The sequence below is a fragment of the Pteronotus mesoamericanus genome, unplaced genomic scaffold, assembly GCF_021234165.1.
Source record: "Pteronotus mesoamericanus isolate MK-2021 breed Mesoamerican mustached bat unplaced genomic scaffold, CSHL_Meso_final contig_173, whole genome shotgun sequence".
NCBI classification, from domain to species: domain Eukaryota; kingdom Metazoa; phylum Chordata; class Mammalia; order Chiroptera; family Mormoopidae; genus Pteronotus; species Pteronotus mesoamericanus.
The window spans coordinates 13130756-13144774 of NW_026555072.1; the positions used below are offsets into that span (position 1 = coordinate 13130756).

General features: G+C 36.1%; 1 protein-coding gene across 1 annotated transcript in view; it reads right to left on the reverse strand.

Moving 5' to 3' along the window:
* Positions 1-4244: 4244 nt before the first annotated feature.
* The window catches only part of CFAP47 (cilia and flagella associated protein 47), a 332513-nt gene continuing 322738 nt past the window's right edge, over positions 4245-14019 (reverse strand). The window contains exons 63-64 of the mRNA XM_054566336.1: positions 8062-8230; positions 4245-4457 (exon numbers count right to left, since the gene is read on the reverse strand). Coding sequence (XP_054422311.1) covers positions 4245-4457; positions 8062-8230 — 382 coding nt within the window. The remainder of the gene's footprint in view (positions 4458-8061; positions 8231-14019) is intronic.

Here is a 14019-nt window from a genome sequence, read left to right on the forward strand (position 1 = left end):
AACTGACAGCAACTAAAAAAATTTACAAACATACCTAGGATCCAGCAATTTCACTCCCAGCTATATACACTACAGACATATCTATACGCATGCACCAAATAACATGGACAAGGATGTTCTTGGCAGCTTTGTACGTAATGAGCCAAACCTGGTAATAGTGCACATGTCCATCACAGGAGGAAGGATAAATACCTATATTTATATGTGATATATTCATACAGCGGGTTGTAACTCAGCAATAAGAAATGGATATATGCAAAAATGTGGATGAATGTCACAAAATATGTGAAAGAAAACCAAGCAGAAAAGAGGACCAATTATATGATTTTTTTAATATGGGAATCAAAACAACCACAATTATTTGCTAATGATAGTGTAGGAGATCACAGTGACCCTATGGAGAGTATTAACTATGACACGGTACAATGGAGTTTTCTTGAGAGCTCAGTATGTTCTGTATCTAGATCTGGCTACTGGTTTCATAGGTATATATACATACGTAAAAAAAATCATTGAGCTTCATAATTGAAAATCATTTACTTACTAAAATATTTTAATAGAAATATGATTATATGTCCAGTAGTGTAGAAAAGCCCTGTTGAAGGGACACTTCTGGTCTGGCTGATTTCCAAGCAGCCAGCCTTGGTCCCAGAGTGACCTTGTTTCTGGACAATATAATTTAAATTCTGTGCTTAGGAGCCAGTGATGCTGAAATGTAGATTCAGTGCCATTTCTTCTTCTTATGAAATGCCATGCAGTCATAATTACTTATCATTTTCTGTTCTCAAACACAGACGTTAGCAACTTAAAACCAATTTACAGACTGCTTATCCATCTATGTAGCCAGCACAACTTTCCCAACTCCTTGTAAGCTATTGTTTAAGTAACAACTAGGTGTATCTATTCTTGGAGGACTGTGATGTAAGTCTAAAAGAAGAGTTTCCTTAATAGTCATCTTTTTTGACTTCTAAAAATACATGTCCAATAAATACCTTATTTCATAATTTTTTCATATCAATGTCTTATTTTCAGACACAATATATTATTGTTTCAAAGGATGACAACATGGAGACCTGGATAAAGGTACAGACCCCATTTCCAAAGCATGCTCTAAAGGGCACTGTTTTCTATCTTGGCCCACAAGGCAGGAAGGCACACAAGCCACTACTGGAAATTCAGGCCACTACATCTGCTGAAGCACTGAGTTTTGCTTTTGTTGAAGTTTGGCATGGTCCTCTGTGAGCAGCTGTCCCAGATACAAAATCACGTAAGGGATTAGTTCCCTGGGGATGAAGCAGAAGTCACAGGTTTTGTTTGTCTTTGGAAAGCTCAGAATGCTGTTTCAGTACTGCCTTTCTGATCTTTGAGATGGAGCAAACCCCCATGCTCAGGAGATGATTTTGACACCAGAGGACATGCTTGAATGTCATTTTTCTTCTTGGGAGTGTTTGTTTCTTAAATGGTTACCTTGACATATTATTAAATGTGTCACTGCTCTCAATTAAAATCTCTTTTTACAAGCCAGGTGCCACTCTCAGTATTGCAATGGCTGAAACAAAGTAAAATATGGAAGATTTTTCACATCAATGGTCCTGGTAGAGCCAGAAAATTAATTGGATTCCTTTTAGATGAATCTTTTATGGGTCAGCAGATTTATTCAGAGTTACTTAAAAAGCAGTTAACATTCCATTAGCAACAAACTGTGATCTGTGTCAGCAATAAGACACTCTTTAGTCATTTATTTTAGTGCAAGAAGTCACTTCAGAAAAATGCAATTACTGAGTATCTAAGAGGCAAATAAATACTGAGGCTAGACGAGGTCATTTTTTTTCTTATAGAATTATGCGCATTCTCTTTGATTCTTTGTTTCATTTAATCAAAACATTTGGATGTTTTATTTTTGTCAGTTTATGATCAGGAAAGATGAAATGATTTTTTTAAAACAACACTAAAGCTAACATATTTTTTAAAAGTTCATAAGAAATCATTTCAGTAACAAGTGCTTGGAGCCATTGTACACAGAGGATGGAAAATGCTCTGTGGGGTTTCCCAAGCCCATGTTGAGGGACAGGGACGCTACCAGACATGAAGAGAGGCCTCACCTCAAATGCTGGGGAATCTCAGGGAGGCCAGCGTTCAGATGCTCATTAATGCACCGCACCCTTCACCTGGACTGCGTTGGGCTTAACATCAGTGCCTATACTTTTTGAACTTCTCTTGGTATTGAGAAGAGAGAAGCAGATAGTAGGAAAATACCAAAGGGGTCAGTTATGCTGAAGTTGGCTTCCTATACAATAGAGATGTTCACAGAGCTGAGGCCTTTTTGACTTTAAAAAATATGTATTTATTTATTTATTTTTAGAGCAGGGAAGGGAGGGAATAGAGAGTGAAACATCAATGTGCGAGAGATACATGGATCAGTTGCCTCTCGCATGCCCCCAACTGGGAAACTGACCTGCAACCCAGGCAAGTGCCCCGACTGGGAATTGAACCAGCGACCTTTTGGTTCACAGACTGGCATTCAATCCACCAAGCCACACCTGCCAGAGCACTTTTTGACATTTGAAATAAGTGGATGACAAGGATGCTGGAGGAAACTGAAAGCATCCATGTTATTTTTCTCTCTGAGTTAATGAAATGAATCTGAAATGAACCTCTTTTCCTGGGAAGATGGGAGTAAATTTATTTATCCCCTTTCCTCCCAATAAGTACAACTAAAATCTGTATGTATATACATATACCTATTTTTATATATATCTAGATAGGTGGATGGATATAATTCTGAAAGATGAAGAGGAGAAGGCTGACTGGCTAAAGACAACCTTGGAACTCAAGAAAGGGCCAGGAAAAGGTCAGTCTAGTGGACAGAAAATTTAAGACAGTAACTTGTCTACTCCAGCCAGACCCCATAGAAAGAACTGTGGTCTCACACTAACAATTTAAGGCCAAATGGCAGCCTCTACCTTTACACTCACACTTGCCAGGCTGTAATGAAGTGCCGCAGCCCCTCTTCAGAGGGGTGTCAGGGAAAGTTGAGTAGAAGGTAAGGCTTCCATACTCATAAACAGTAAGAAGGCTCTGCCCCCCACCCCTCACTGCCAGAGAGACTGCATGGAAAGCCTGAACTAGTCACATCCGGCAGTAACAAGACAGTTCCTGCCCTTCCCACCTTGGGTAGTGCAGAGAGAGGACTTTCACCATCTGTCACTCATGATGAGGACACTATCCTTGTGATGTCACTGGGGGCCATGTGAGGAACAAGAACCAGGCACTCATAGCTCTCCTGCCATAGGACGCCCAGTGGGGAGCAGGAACTCCCAGCTGACCCAGCAGTGTTACGCAGCCTCCCACCACTTGAGCGTCAACGGAGGCCGATGGGGAAACCTGGACTTGTACCCTCACTTGGCAGTAACAAGTTGGTATCATATCTTCTCCTGCTTGTGTGCTACTGTATGACACCAACCAAAAGAGAAGGTTTAAATAAGATTCAGGGCCTCATAACGTAATACCCAAAATGTAGAAGTTTCAAATAAAAATCCTTCTTCATATCAATAACCAGAAAGATTTTAATTTGAAAGAAAAAAAGACAATAAGCACCGGCACCAAGGTGGCGGAGATGTTAGGATGACCTGACAAAGATTTTAATGCAGGCATCTTCAACAAGCAGTAATGATAACAAAAGCTTCAGGAAGCAATTGTGAACATGTCTGAAATAACAGTGAGTATCAACAAAGAAACAGAAAGACAGCAGAGAAATGGATGATATGAGGAAGAACCAGGTAGAAATTTTAGAACTGAAAGACACGATAACTGAAATTAAAAAAAAAACAAAACTTGTTGGATAGCACATAATACTCCAAATAATAGTTATCAGAAATGATGAATCCTTCCATCTTATATGCTAATTTTACCATTAATGTTTTGAAGACTCATAAGCAACATCAACATGAGAAAATGAGCAGTACTAGTAACAGAAATAGTATTGTCATCAAAATCACTTTCTTCAGTTTTACAATAAATGTACTCCTGTAGTTTAAAAGCAAACCAATTTCAACATTTGCATCCAATCCATTAACTCATAAATTACACGTAACATATTCAGAGAATAGATTTACTATTAAAAATCAATACATAAGGACTATTATAATTGAAACAGTATTCCTCAGAAAATCAAAAGATGAAATAATCATGAAAATATGTTCAATTTTACTTAAGAACAAGAGATATTTTGGAAAAAATATTTTTTATTTTTTCTTCAACATCAAAGGAGCACCCTTGATGGGAGAGGACACCCCTGTCCTTATGATATTAGTATTTTCAATGACAAAATTGTGCCGGATAATTTGCTTTTTGTCCAAATTCTTGTTAGTTGTGTCAATTTTGGCTTTTACATTCCTTGGTGGCATAATGGCTTCAGGAACTCCATTGACAAGATACAAACGGTACATATCCAATGTCTGGAAACAAGGAGAGGAAGAAATTTTGTATAAAATATGCAGGGACTGAGAAAACTGTAGGAAAAAGTTTACCAAATTAACACCCATGTTCTCCATGTATGGTCTAGGAAAGGTACAAAACTGAAGTAACATGGATAAAAGCAAATAATATGGAAAATCACTTCAGAAAAGCATTTGGTTTAATGCATTAAGAAGCATTCACTGAAAAGTTTCTCATAACTAGAGGTCTGCCATGTGAATGAACTAATAAGCATCCATTTGATATAAGAGGAAGCAATCTACTGGTGTGCATGAAACTGTTGCCCAGCAGGAACTATAACTAATGGAAACAATACATTGCAAGGTGAACCTACACATGACAATTTAACTGTGGCAATAGAACCAACTGCTAAAATATGTGGAGCTGCTGCTACTTCTTATTTTTAGATTATGAAAGTACATAATTAATACAACCATTTGAAATTTCTAATCATGGTGTAAAATTAGTAATCATAATCTAAATCCAAGTCAGTACAACTTATACAGGGACTTATTTTAAAATGCTTCATTTCTTCTGCATAATGCACAAGATGGCAATATTACATTAGGCAGACTAGCATTTTCTGCATGGTTACATTCATACTTAAATCCCACTGCTCTTGCAGAATTTCCTGATGCTGCCTGTGTTCATCTAGGACTTCTACCTTGCAGTAAGATTTGTACCATGTATGTTCAGAAAATGCATTCAGGCTAAATCCAGGCCAAGTGAATACTGTAGTAACTTCAGGGTTTAATATCTATCAAAGAATGTTAAGGGCAGGCATTGCTTGCACATCTGGAATGGCCCTATTTTAATCATAACTGGCCCTTCTATCTAGTGTTGACAGTAATCATGCTTTCAGAATCAATGAGTTAAAAGCAGAACAAACTAAGAATTATTTAATGCAGGTGAGTTAAATAACATTTTACTTCATATGAGAATGTGAAAAACAAAGCTACATTTTGGTGATTGTGCTTATGTATTGTAAATTTGCACATTACAAATGAACCACTTCATGAGTACAAATGTATAAGCTACATCAAGAGACCTGTGCTAATGACCCACACAGTGTGTAAGAGCTCTGTGAAGGAGAACGTATATTCCTATCTGAAACCTATTGGGCATAAATGGGAAATACATGTAAGGATTTGTTCTTTCACTCAACACATCTCCAAGACCCTTTAAAAATAATTACTAAATGTTATTGTATGCATTTCAATATTTTAATATAGAGTGTATAAAATATATATATATATATATACTCTATATATTATATACACTCTTTTTAAGTTGAAGAGATATGAGATTTATGAGTCAATTGGTAATTTGAACACTAAATGGGTATTTCATATGTGCTGATCTTAAGAAATTATTGTTAATTTTTAGGCGTGATAACATATCATGGTTATTAATTTTTGTCTTTTACAGATTAATAGAAAATTGCCGATAATAAGATGTCTGGGATTTTTTCTTTTCTTTTTTTTTAAAGATTTTATTTATTTATTTTTAGAGAGAGGGGAAGGGGGGAGAAATATAGGGAGAGAAACATCAATGTGAGAGATGAACTTCAATCGATTGCCTCTCATGTGTCCTGACTAGGGACCGAACCTGCAACCCAGGAATGTGCCCTGACTGGGAATAGAACCAGCGGCCTTTTGCTCTGTGGGGTGATGCCCAACCAACTGAGTCACACCAATCAGGGCAGATGTCTGAGACTTTCTTCAAAATAATATGGAAGCTGGGGAAGGGGGTGGGAATATACTTGAAGAAGGATTTGCCATGAGTTGATAATTGTTCATAATGGATGATAAGTGCATAAAGATTAATTATTCTATTTATACACATATTTGGAATTGTCTATAATAAAAAGTAAATCAACAAAATGTTGATTTCTTAAACACAGTTCAATTTCAATGTCCTCCACACAAGCTTTATCAAAGTGTACCACTTCGTGACTAAATGAAACTCATATTCTCAGCTGATGCCATATACCAACTTAGTCTCTCACAAAAACCCTTCAGTTCTGCTTCCAGTGACTGAATTGTCAAATCAACAGAGGGAAACCAGGCACAGATTTAGTTGGCAAAGTCTCCTAAGTAGTTAATTCCAGAAATGTCCAATATACATTAGATAAAATGATCACCATTTTCATCTGTAGATTTTAAAGATGTCACTTCATCCCCTTGATTAAAAAGATGTCTTTATTTCTTAAGAAACAAGTACACCAACATGATCATCTTAAATCAAGGCTTTATATTTTTACTACCTCGGTTGCAAGAACTCTCAAAAAGGTGAAAAACAACCCTAGCTGGTATGGCTCAGTGGATTGAGCACTGGCCTGCAAACCAAAGGGTCACCAGTCCGATTTCCAGTGTAGAGCACATGCCTGGGTTGCAGGGCAGGTCCCCAGCAGGAGGTGCATGAAATGCAACCACACATTGATGTTTTTCTCCCTCTCTAAAAATAAGTAAAATCTTTTTTTAAAAGGTGAAAAATATAAATACTGTTCTCAAGCAATACTCAACATTGTTCTTTTTTCTATTCATTAAAGCAGTAACACCACCTTTGGCTGGCCATGACACTGCCTAATTAGTTTCTTATTTAGAAGTCCAGTGTTTACTGTGGCATCAATAATTGTGTCATGAAATATGACTACATGTCTTTTGTGCCTGTGCTCTGAAATAGACAGTGGCATTTTTTTCTTTTTCTTTTTCTTTTTTAAAAAAAGATTTTATTAATTTTTAGGGAGAGGGGAAGGGAGGGAGAGAAACATCAATTTGAGAAACATTGAAGGGCCACCTAAAGTCCCTGAATAGGTTATTATCCCGACCAGGCACCAAATCCACAACCCGGGATGTGCTCTGACTTGGGATTGAACCGGCCACCTTTTGTTCTGTGGAATGACGCCCAATGCACTGAGCCGCACCAGTCAGGGCGACAGTGGCATTTTTTTCCATAAGTAATTTGAAAGTTGTCTCTAGCCTCAATGTTCTTAGTAAAATATATGTGTAAAATTTAATGGAGAAATTTGACTTACTGGATAAATTTTCAAAATTGTATTTATGTTAACTCAATAAAATGATCACTTTAACAGACTTTTATAGTAATGACCCATTTTACATTGTGTTTTTTTTTCAATTCAAAATAAATTTTATCTTCTATTTAATCTTCTATATTTTAGGCTTTAACATTTTGACACTACCTTATGCCTTAATTAAAGGTTCCAAAAATCTCTATCTCAAATCACCTAAAGTCCCTGAATAGGTTATTATACAAAACATTATGTTACTATAATATCATTTTGCAGTCATTACTTGTCTCTTCCCCATTTCCTTAATATGGAAGGGAAATCATTTCTTACTTGCCACTGGTGATGACAGCATTTTTGTTGTAGTCCATAATTAAAAGTTCTTTACTGGACAACAGAAAATTCAAATAAGACAGAGCAATTGAAGCATGTCAACTTTTGCATGATAATGTTGCTATTCTTTATCTGTGATCATTGGGTGAAACCTTTTCTCCCTAGATCATTTAATGCATTCGGTGACATCAAATATCCTTGACTATTGCCTTTATACAACTCACCTGTATTACTAATTTTGCTCTGTATTTTCTACCATATATTACGGGTGTAAAACCCACGGAGATGGGAATTCCATCAGCGCCATAAGGAGGAAGTTCTCCGGACTGAGGTTTTACGGAAAACCCAGGGTCACTCTCAGGTAGGAAGTATGCAGTGAATGGATCAGGACATCTGAAACAAAAATATAAATATCATCTTTAAATTTTATCATTACTCCAGTCTCTTTGTGCAAACTTGATGAACAGAACTGATACCCTGCTGCACTGGCTACAGTTAAACACTACTGCTGCCCGCAGCTGTCAGTCTGATACTTGTCACTTTATGGAATTCTTAAAGAATAACAGGGAAGTCACTTAAAAATTACTGGAGAGTGTCATTCTTCTCAGTGTGACGAAATGGAATCTTAAAGATTTTTTCCCATCACATCTTATATTTACAATGTACAAATAATAAAATGCTTTCTATATTAAAAATTAGAATAACTCAATGTTTTAATTGAAAATTCAGTCATTTGTAAATAAATTCATATCTAAAATGCCTGACCTCGATAGCTGTTATAAAGCCTTTGTTTTGACTATGATTCCAATGTGCTATTTGCTCACTCCTTTCTCTTTCACATTGTGAAGTAAGAAGAAAGTAGTTTACAGGTTCATTAAAGATCCTTGGGGCTGAAGATGAGTTGCTATGATCTGGAGTGAATTGAGTGACATGTAAGATTCAAGTGACTATCTTCCTGTCAAGGTTGATTACATTTGAAATGAAGACTGTGAAAGAAGTTGAGGAACTTCATGGTAGAATAAAGCAGGACAGAGGCACAGCACATGGGGAGGCTGTGAGTAAGAAATTTAAAATCCAGACTGACAGGGAGACTCAGGGAGAAGGTAAAAAACAGTTTCCTAGAACATATCTACCAGTGAAACATAGAAGAAAATACAGGAGGTTCAGAGGGGGACTTATTCATCCATTCAGCAAATGCGTATTGAGTATCATGGCACAGGGTTTAAAAGGTGGACTATGGACATGGGTGGCCTGGATTAGAATGTTAGTTCTATGTGGGTGCATGACTTCAGGCAATTTACTAGCCTTTTTGTACCTGTTTTCATATCTGTTAAATGAAGTTAATTCCTATAAAGCCATTAAATTAATGCCTGACATGTGGAAACTGCTCTATAAAGATTAATCAATATTAACATAGTCATTGTTATGATTGTTGTTTTGAAACATTTTATTACTAGTGCTAGGCACTGATGCATGATCCAATTATGAACAAAGTCCACTACTGAAAATGCAAAAGACAGAGGGAAAATGAGAAAGAAATAAAACCTAGGCATTGCCTAGAGAATGAATATATATAAATGAAACCTGGCTGGGAAGATAAGGCGCATGCATTAAAAGAAAAAACAATGATTGGTTTACATAGTGCTACAGGAGTTTAAGGTCTAACTGGTCAAGTAAGATTTTATTGTGAAGAGAAGAACAACGAGTAGAATTCAGAAAGTTGGAGAGGCGTTAAAAAGGGCATGCAGAAGCAGAAAGAAAATGAAGACAAGTGAGAAGGAGCAATGGGCAAGATAGGCTCTGATAATAGTGACTTTTACCATAAGATTGAAACAGAAGATCTATTTTAGACAGCAAGGAAAGGAAATCTGGAAGGTCTGAGTGGGTTAGGACAATGAAGTGCATATATAATTTGGATGTCACCTTGGGTGAGAAACAGGGGACTATCAGATGTTTTTCACAAGGAAAATTACATGTTAATAACTTGTAATAATTTGCTCTAAGGAGATTGGTTTTATTACAATGTATAAAATGGACTGGAATGAAAGGAACTACATATGGTATTAGTGAAACAAAATATATATAGAATTAGGGGTAGTAAATGTTAACATTGTGTATAATTGAAAAAATATAATTTGAGAACCTTATGCCAACTGTTTTTTTTCCCAATATTGCATTTGAGGAAATTATTGGTTATGAGGAAATCAGTTGAAACTATTTCACTAGCCCTGAAAAATCTTTTGAATGCATTCAATCAATTTACATATAATCCAAAATATCTAATAACTTGAAGTATTTTTGGAAGTTGTAAATAGGACTACAACAGATTCAAAATGGCTAAGTGAAACCCAGGTCTCTCCAATGATCCAATGCGAGAGATCCAAATATAACAGGTGATTATATATTTAACTGTCCATCATTCATTTTGAACTAAGTACATAAAATACCTCCAGGCATGCCCAGTACTTTTGTAAACTTAATTTCTATGGTGCATAGAGGATCAGCATGAGCCATCATGAAACACAGGCAGACAAGTCATTCATTTTATAAATGAAGAAAACCAGTAAATTAAGCGCTGCCTTCACCTATTCCACTTCTCAGATCTTGCATAGCATAAATGGGGAATGTGCTCACTCTGACCCAGTAACATGAAACCCTTCACCCCCAACTTATCAAAGGTTAGCTTTCTGTGGTCAGTAAACAATCTTTCATTCAGAAGACATCTGACCTGTGTAGGCCCTGTAGCAAAGAAATTTAGAGTAATTATCATCAGACCTTAGTCAGTGTTTTGAATATAGAATTTCGGGAGGTATTTATATGCTGGTTCTTTGAAAACATCAATAAAATTCATAAGCCTCTAGTCAGGCAAACTAAGAGAAAAAAAGACAGGACACAAATTTCTAGGACAAGAAATGAAAGAGGGACATCACCACAGACCCCACAGAAATGAAAATGATCATAAGGAAGTACTATGAACAACTCTATGCAAACAAATGTGATATCCTAGAGAAATGGATCAATTCCTTGATAAAGACAATCTACCAAAAACCCTATATGATCTAAAGAGGCCTTTATCTAATAAAGAAATTGAATCAATAACCAATAACCTTCACAAAGAGAAAGCAGGAGGTCCAGATAGGTTCACTGGTAAATTCTACCAAATACTATAAGACAAAAATCAACTGCTTTCCTATATGCCAACAATGAACAAGCAGAACTTTGAATTAACATCACACCATTTATATTAGCATCCTCCCAAAATGAAATACTTAGGTACAAATCTAACAATATGTACAAGATCTACAGCAGGAAAACTACAAAACTCTGATATATGAAATCACATAAGAAATAAATAAATGGAGATATTCCATGTTCATAGACAGGAAGACTCAATATTGTCAAGATGTTGCTCTTCTCAGTTTGATCTATAGATTCTAGTCAATTCCAATAAAAATCCCAGTAATTTAGTTTATAGATATCAACAAATGGACTTTAAAGTTCATATGGGGAGGTGAAAGACTCAGAATAGCCACCTCCATATTGAAGGGGAACAAAGTTGGAAGACTGACAGTCCTTGATTTTAAGACTTACTATCAAGTTGCAGTAATTAAGTGTTGTATTGGTGAAACAATAAATAAATCAGTCATAGAACTTAAGAGAGCCCAGATATAGTCATAAATATAGTCCACCTTTGACAAAGGACAAAGACTATACAATGGAGCAAAGATAGTCTCTTCAACAAATGGTGCTGGAACAGACCATCCATGTGCAAAAAAACATTAATCTAGACACAGACCTTACACTCTTCTCAAAAACTAAGTCAAAATGGGTAGTAAACCTAAATGTAAAACATAAAACTATAAAACTCCTAGAAGTTATCATAAGAGAAAATCAAGATGACCTTGGGTATTGTGATGAATTGTTAGATACAACAGTAAAGATACGACTAATGAAAGACATAATCAATAAACTGAACTTAAGTAAAATTTAAAATGTTCTACTCTGTGAAGGACAATATCAAGGGAATTAGGAGATACCCAAGACTGGGAGTAAATACTTACCAAAGACACATCTGATAAAAGACTGTTATCCAAAATATACAAAGAACTCTTAAAAGTCAACAATGAGAAAACAAACAGCCCATTTTAAGTATGGGCCAAGGACCTTATCAGACACCTCAGCAAAGAAGATATGCAGACAGCAAGTAAGCATTTGAAAAGATGCATCACATCATATGCCATCAGGGAGATGTAAACTAAAACTACAGTGAGAGACTACTATACGAACCACTATATGAACTACTTCTATTAGAGTGGCCAAAATCCAGAACACTGGCACCATCAAATGCTTGTGAGGATGTGGAGCAACAGGAACACTCATTAATTGGTGGTGGGAGTGCAAAATGGTACAGCCACTTTGCAAGACAATTTGGTGATTTCTTTAATTCATTCATTCATTCATTCATTCATTTATTTTTATACTTGCCTGAGGACATTTCCTCATTGCTTTTAGGGAGAGAGAAAGATTGATGTGAGAGAGACACATTGACTGACTGGCTGCCTTCTCTTATATGCACCCTGACCAGGGATCGAACTCACAACCTGGGTATGTGCCCTGATCTGGAATCAAACTCATGACCTTTCTGCCTATGGGATGATGCTCCAACCAAATGAGCCATACCAGCCAGGGCTGGTGATTTCTTACAGAACTAAATATACTCTTATCATAGGATCCAGCAATTGTGCTGCTTAGGTATTGACCCAAAAGTGTTGAAAACTACATCCACATTAAAACCTGCGCCCAGATATTTATATCAGCTTTTTTGTAATTGCCAAAATCTTAGAGGCAACCAAGATGTCCTTCAGTAGGTGACTGGATAAATAAACCATGGTACATCCAGACAGTGGAATATTATCCAATGCTAAACAGGAATGATCTATCAAGACATGGCTAAACCTTAAATGTATATATGACTAAGTAAAAGAAGGAAATCTGAAAAGTTTATATACAGTATGATTCCAATTATATGACATTCTGGAAAAGGCAAAACCATAGAGAAAATAGACAGACTAGCAGTTGCTAGGGGTGGGAAAGAGGGATGAATAGAGAGAACACAGGATTTTTAGGGCAGTAAGAATACTTTGCATGATGTAATCATGGCTATGTCACTATGCTTTTGTGCAAACCCATGGAATGTTCAACACCGATAGTGAACCCTAAGGTAAACTATGGACTTTGGGTGATCATGATGTGTCAAAGTAGGTTCATCCTTGTTTAAAAATGTACCATTTGGGTGAGTGATGTTGATAACAGAGGAGGCTATCTGTGCATGTGTAGGCTAGGGGGTATAGGGCAATCTTTGTACCTTCCTGTCAATTTTTTTGAAAGCCTAAAATTGCTTTTTAAAAAGTTTATAAAAGACATATTGGGTGATTTTATTTATTTGAAATAACCAAAGAAGGCAACATTATAGAGATAGAGAGCAGGTCACTGCCCTCCTGAGACTGTGTGTGGGAGTCGGGGGTTATTGCAAAGGGGCTTGAGGGAAATTTGGGGAGAAGATGGGAGAGTAATAAACCTGGAATGTGGCTATGATAGGAAATTCTATAACTTTTCAAAAAAAATTACTGACAGGTACAGTTACAATGGATGAGTTTATGGTAAGTACATTGTACCTCAAAACAGCTGTAAAAACGTATTTCACATGTGAGACAGGTAAAAGTTGTGTGGTTGTGTTGCCTAAGTTATCACAAGTATAATAAAGATAGCTATGGCTGAGCAGAATAATAATACAGAAAACTGAATCAATAAGTGACCCAATCATCTCTTCTTAAACTACTTGATAATCCCAAACCATTAAAATTTACTAAAGAACATTCCATTTATCTTTATAAAAATATATTAAAGCATCAATTGAAAAACAAATAGAAACATTATCCTAAATTTCAATATCTAATCATTTAATTTTACTTCTTGTTTTTTGGTCTTCACTTCGTAGGCCCTATTTTCAAAATTTTAAATAAAAATTATGAAATATAAAAAGCTTTTATTCATAGAAGCAATACTGCTCTGGCTTAACCAGCAGAAGATGACGTAATCAAATTTTTCATTTTAAGTTTTGTTTCTCAGTTCAGCATAAATCACATTCATAAAGCCAGTTACATACTCTTGCTTGATATATT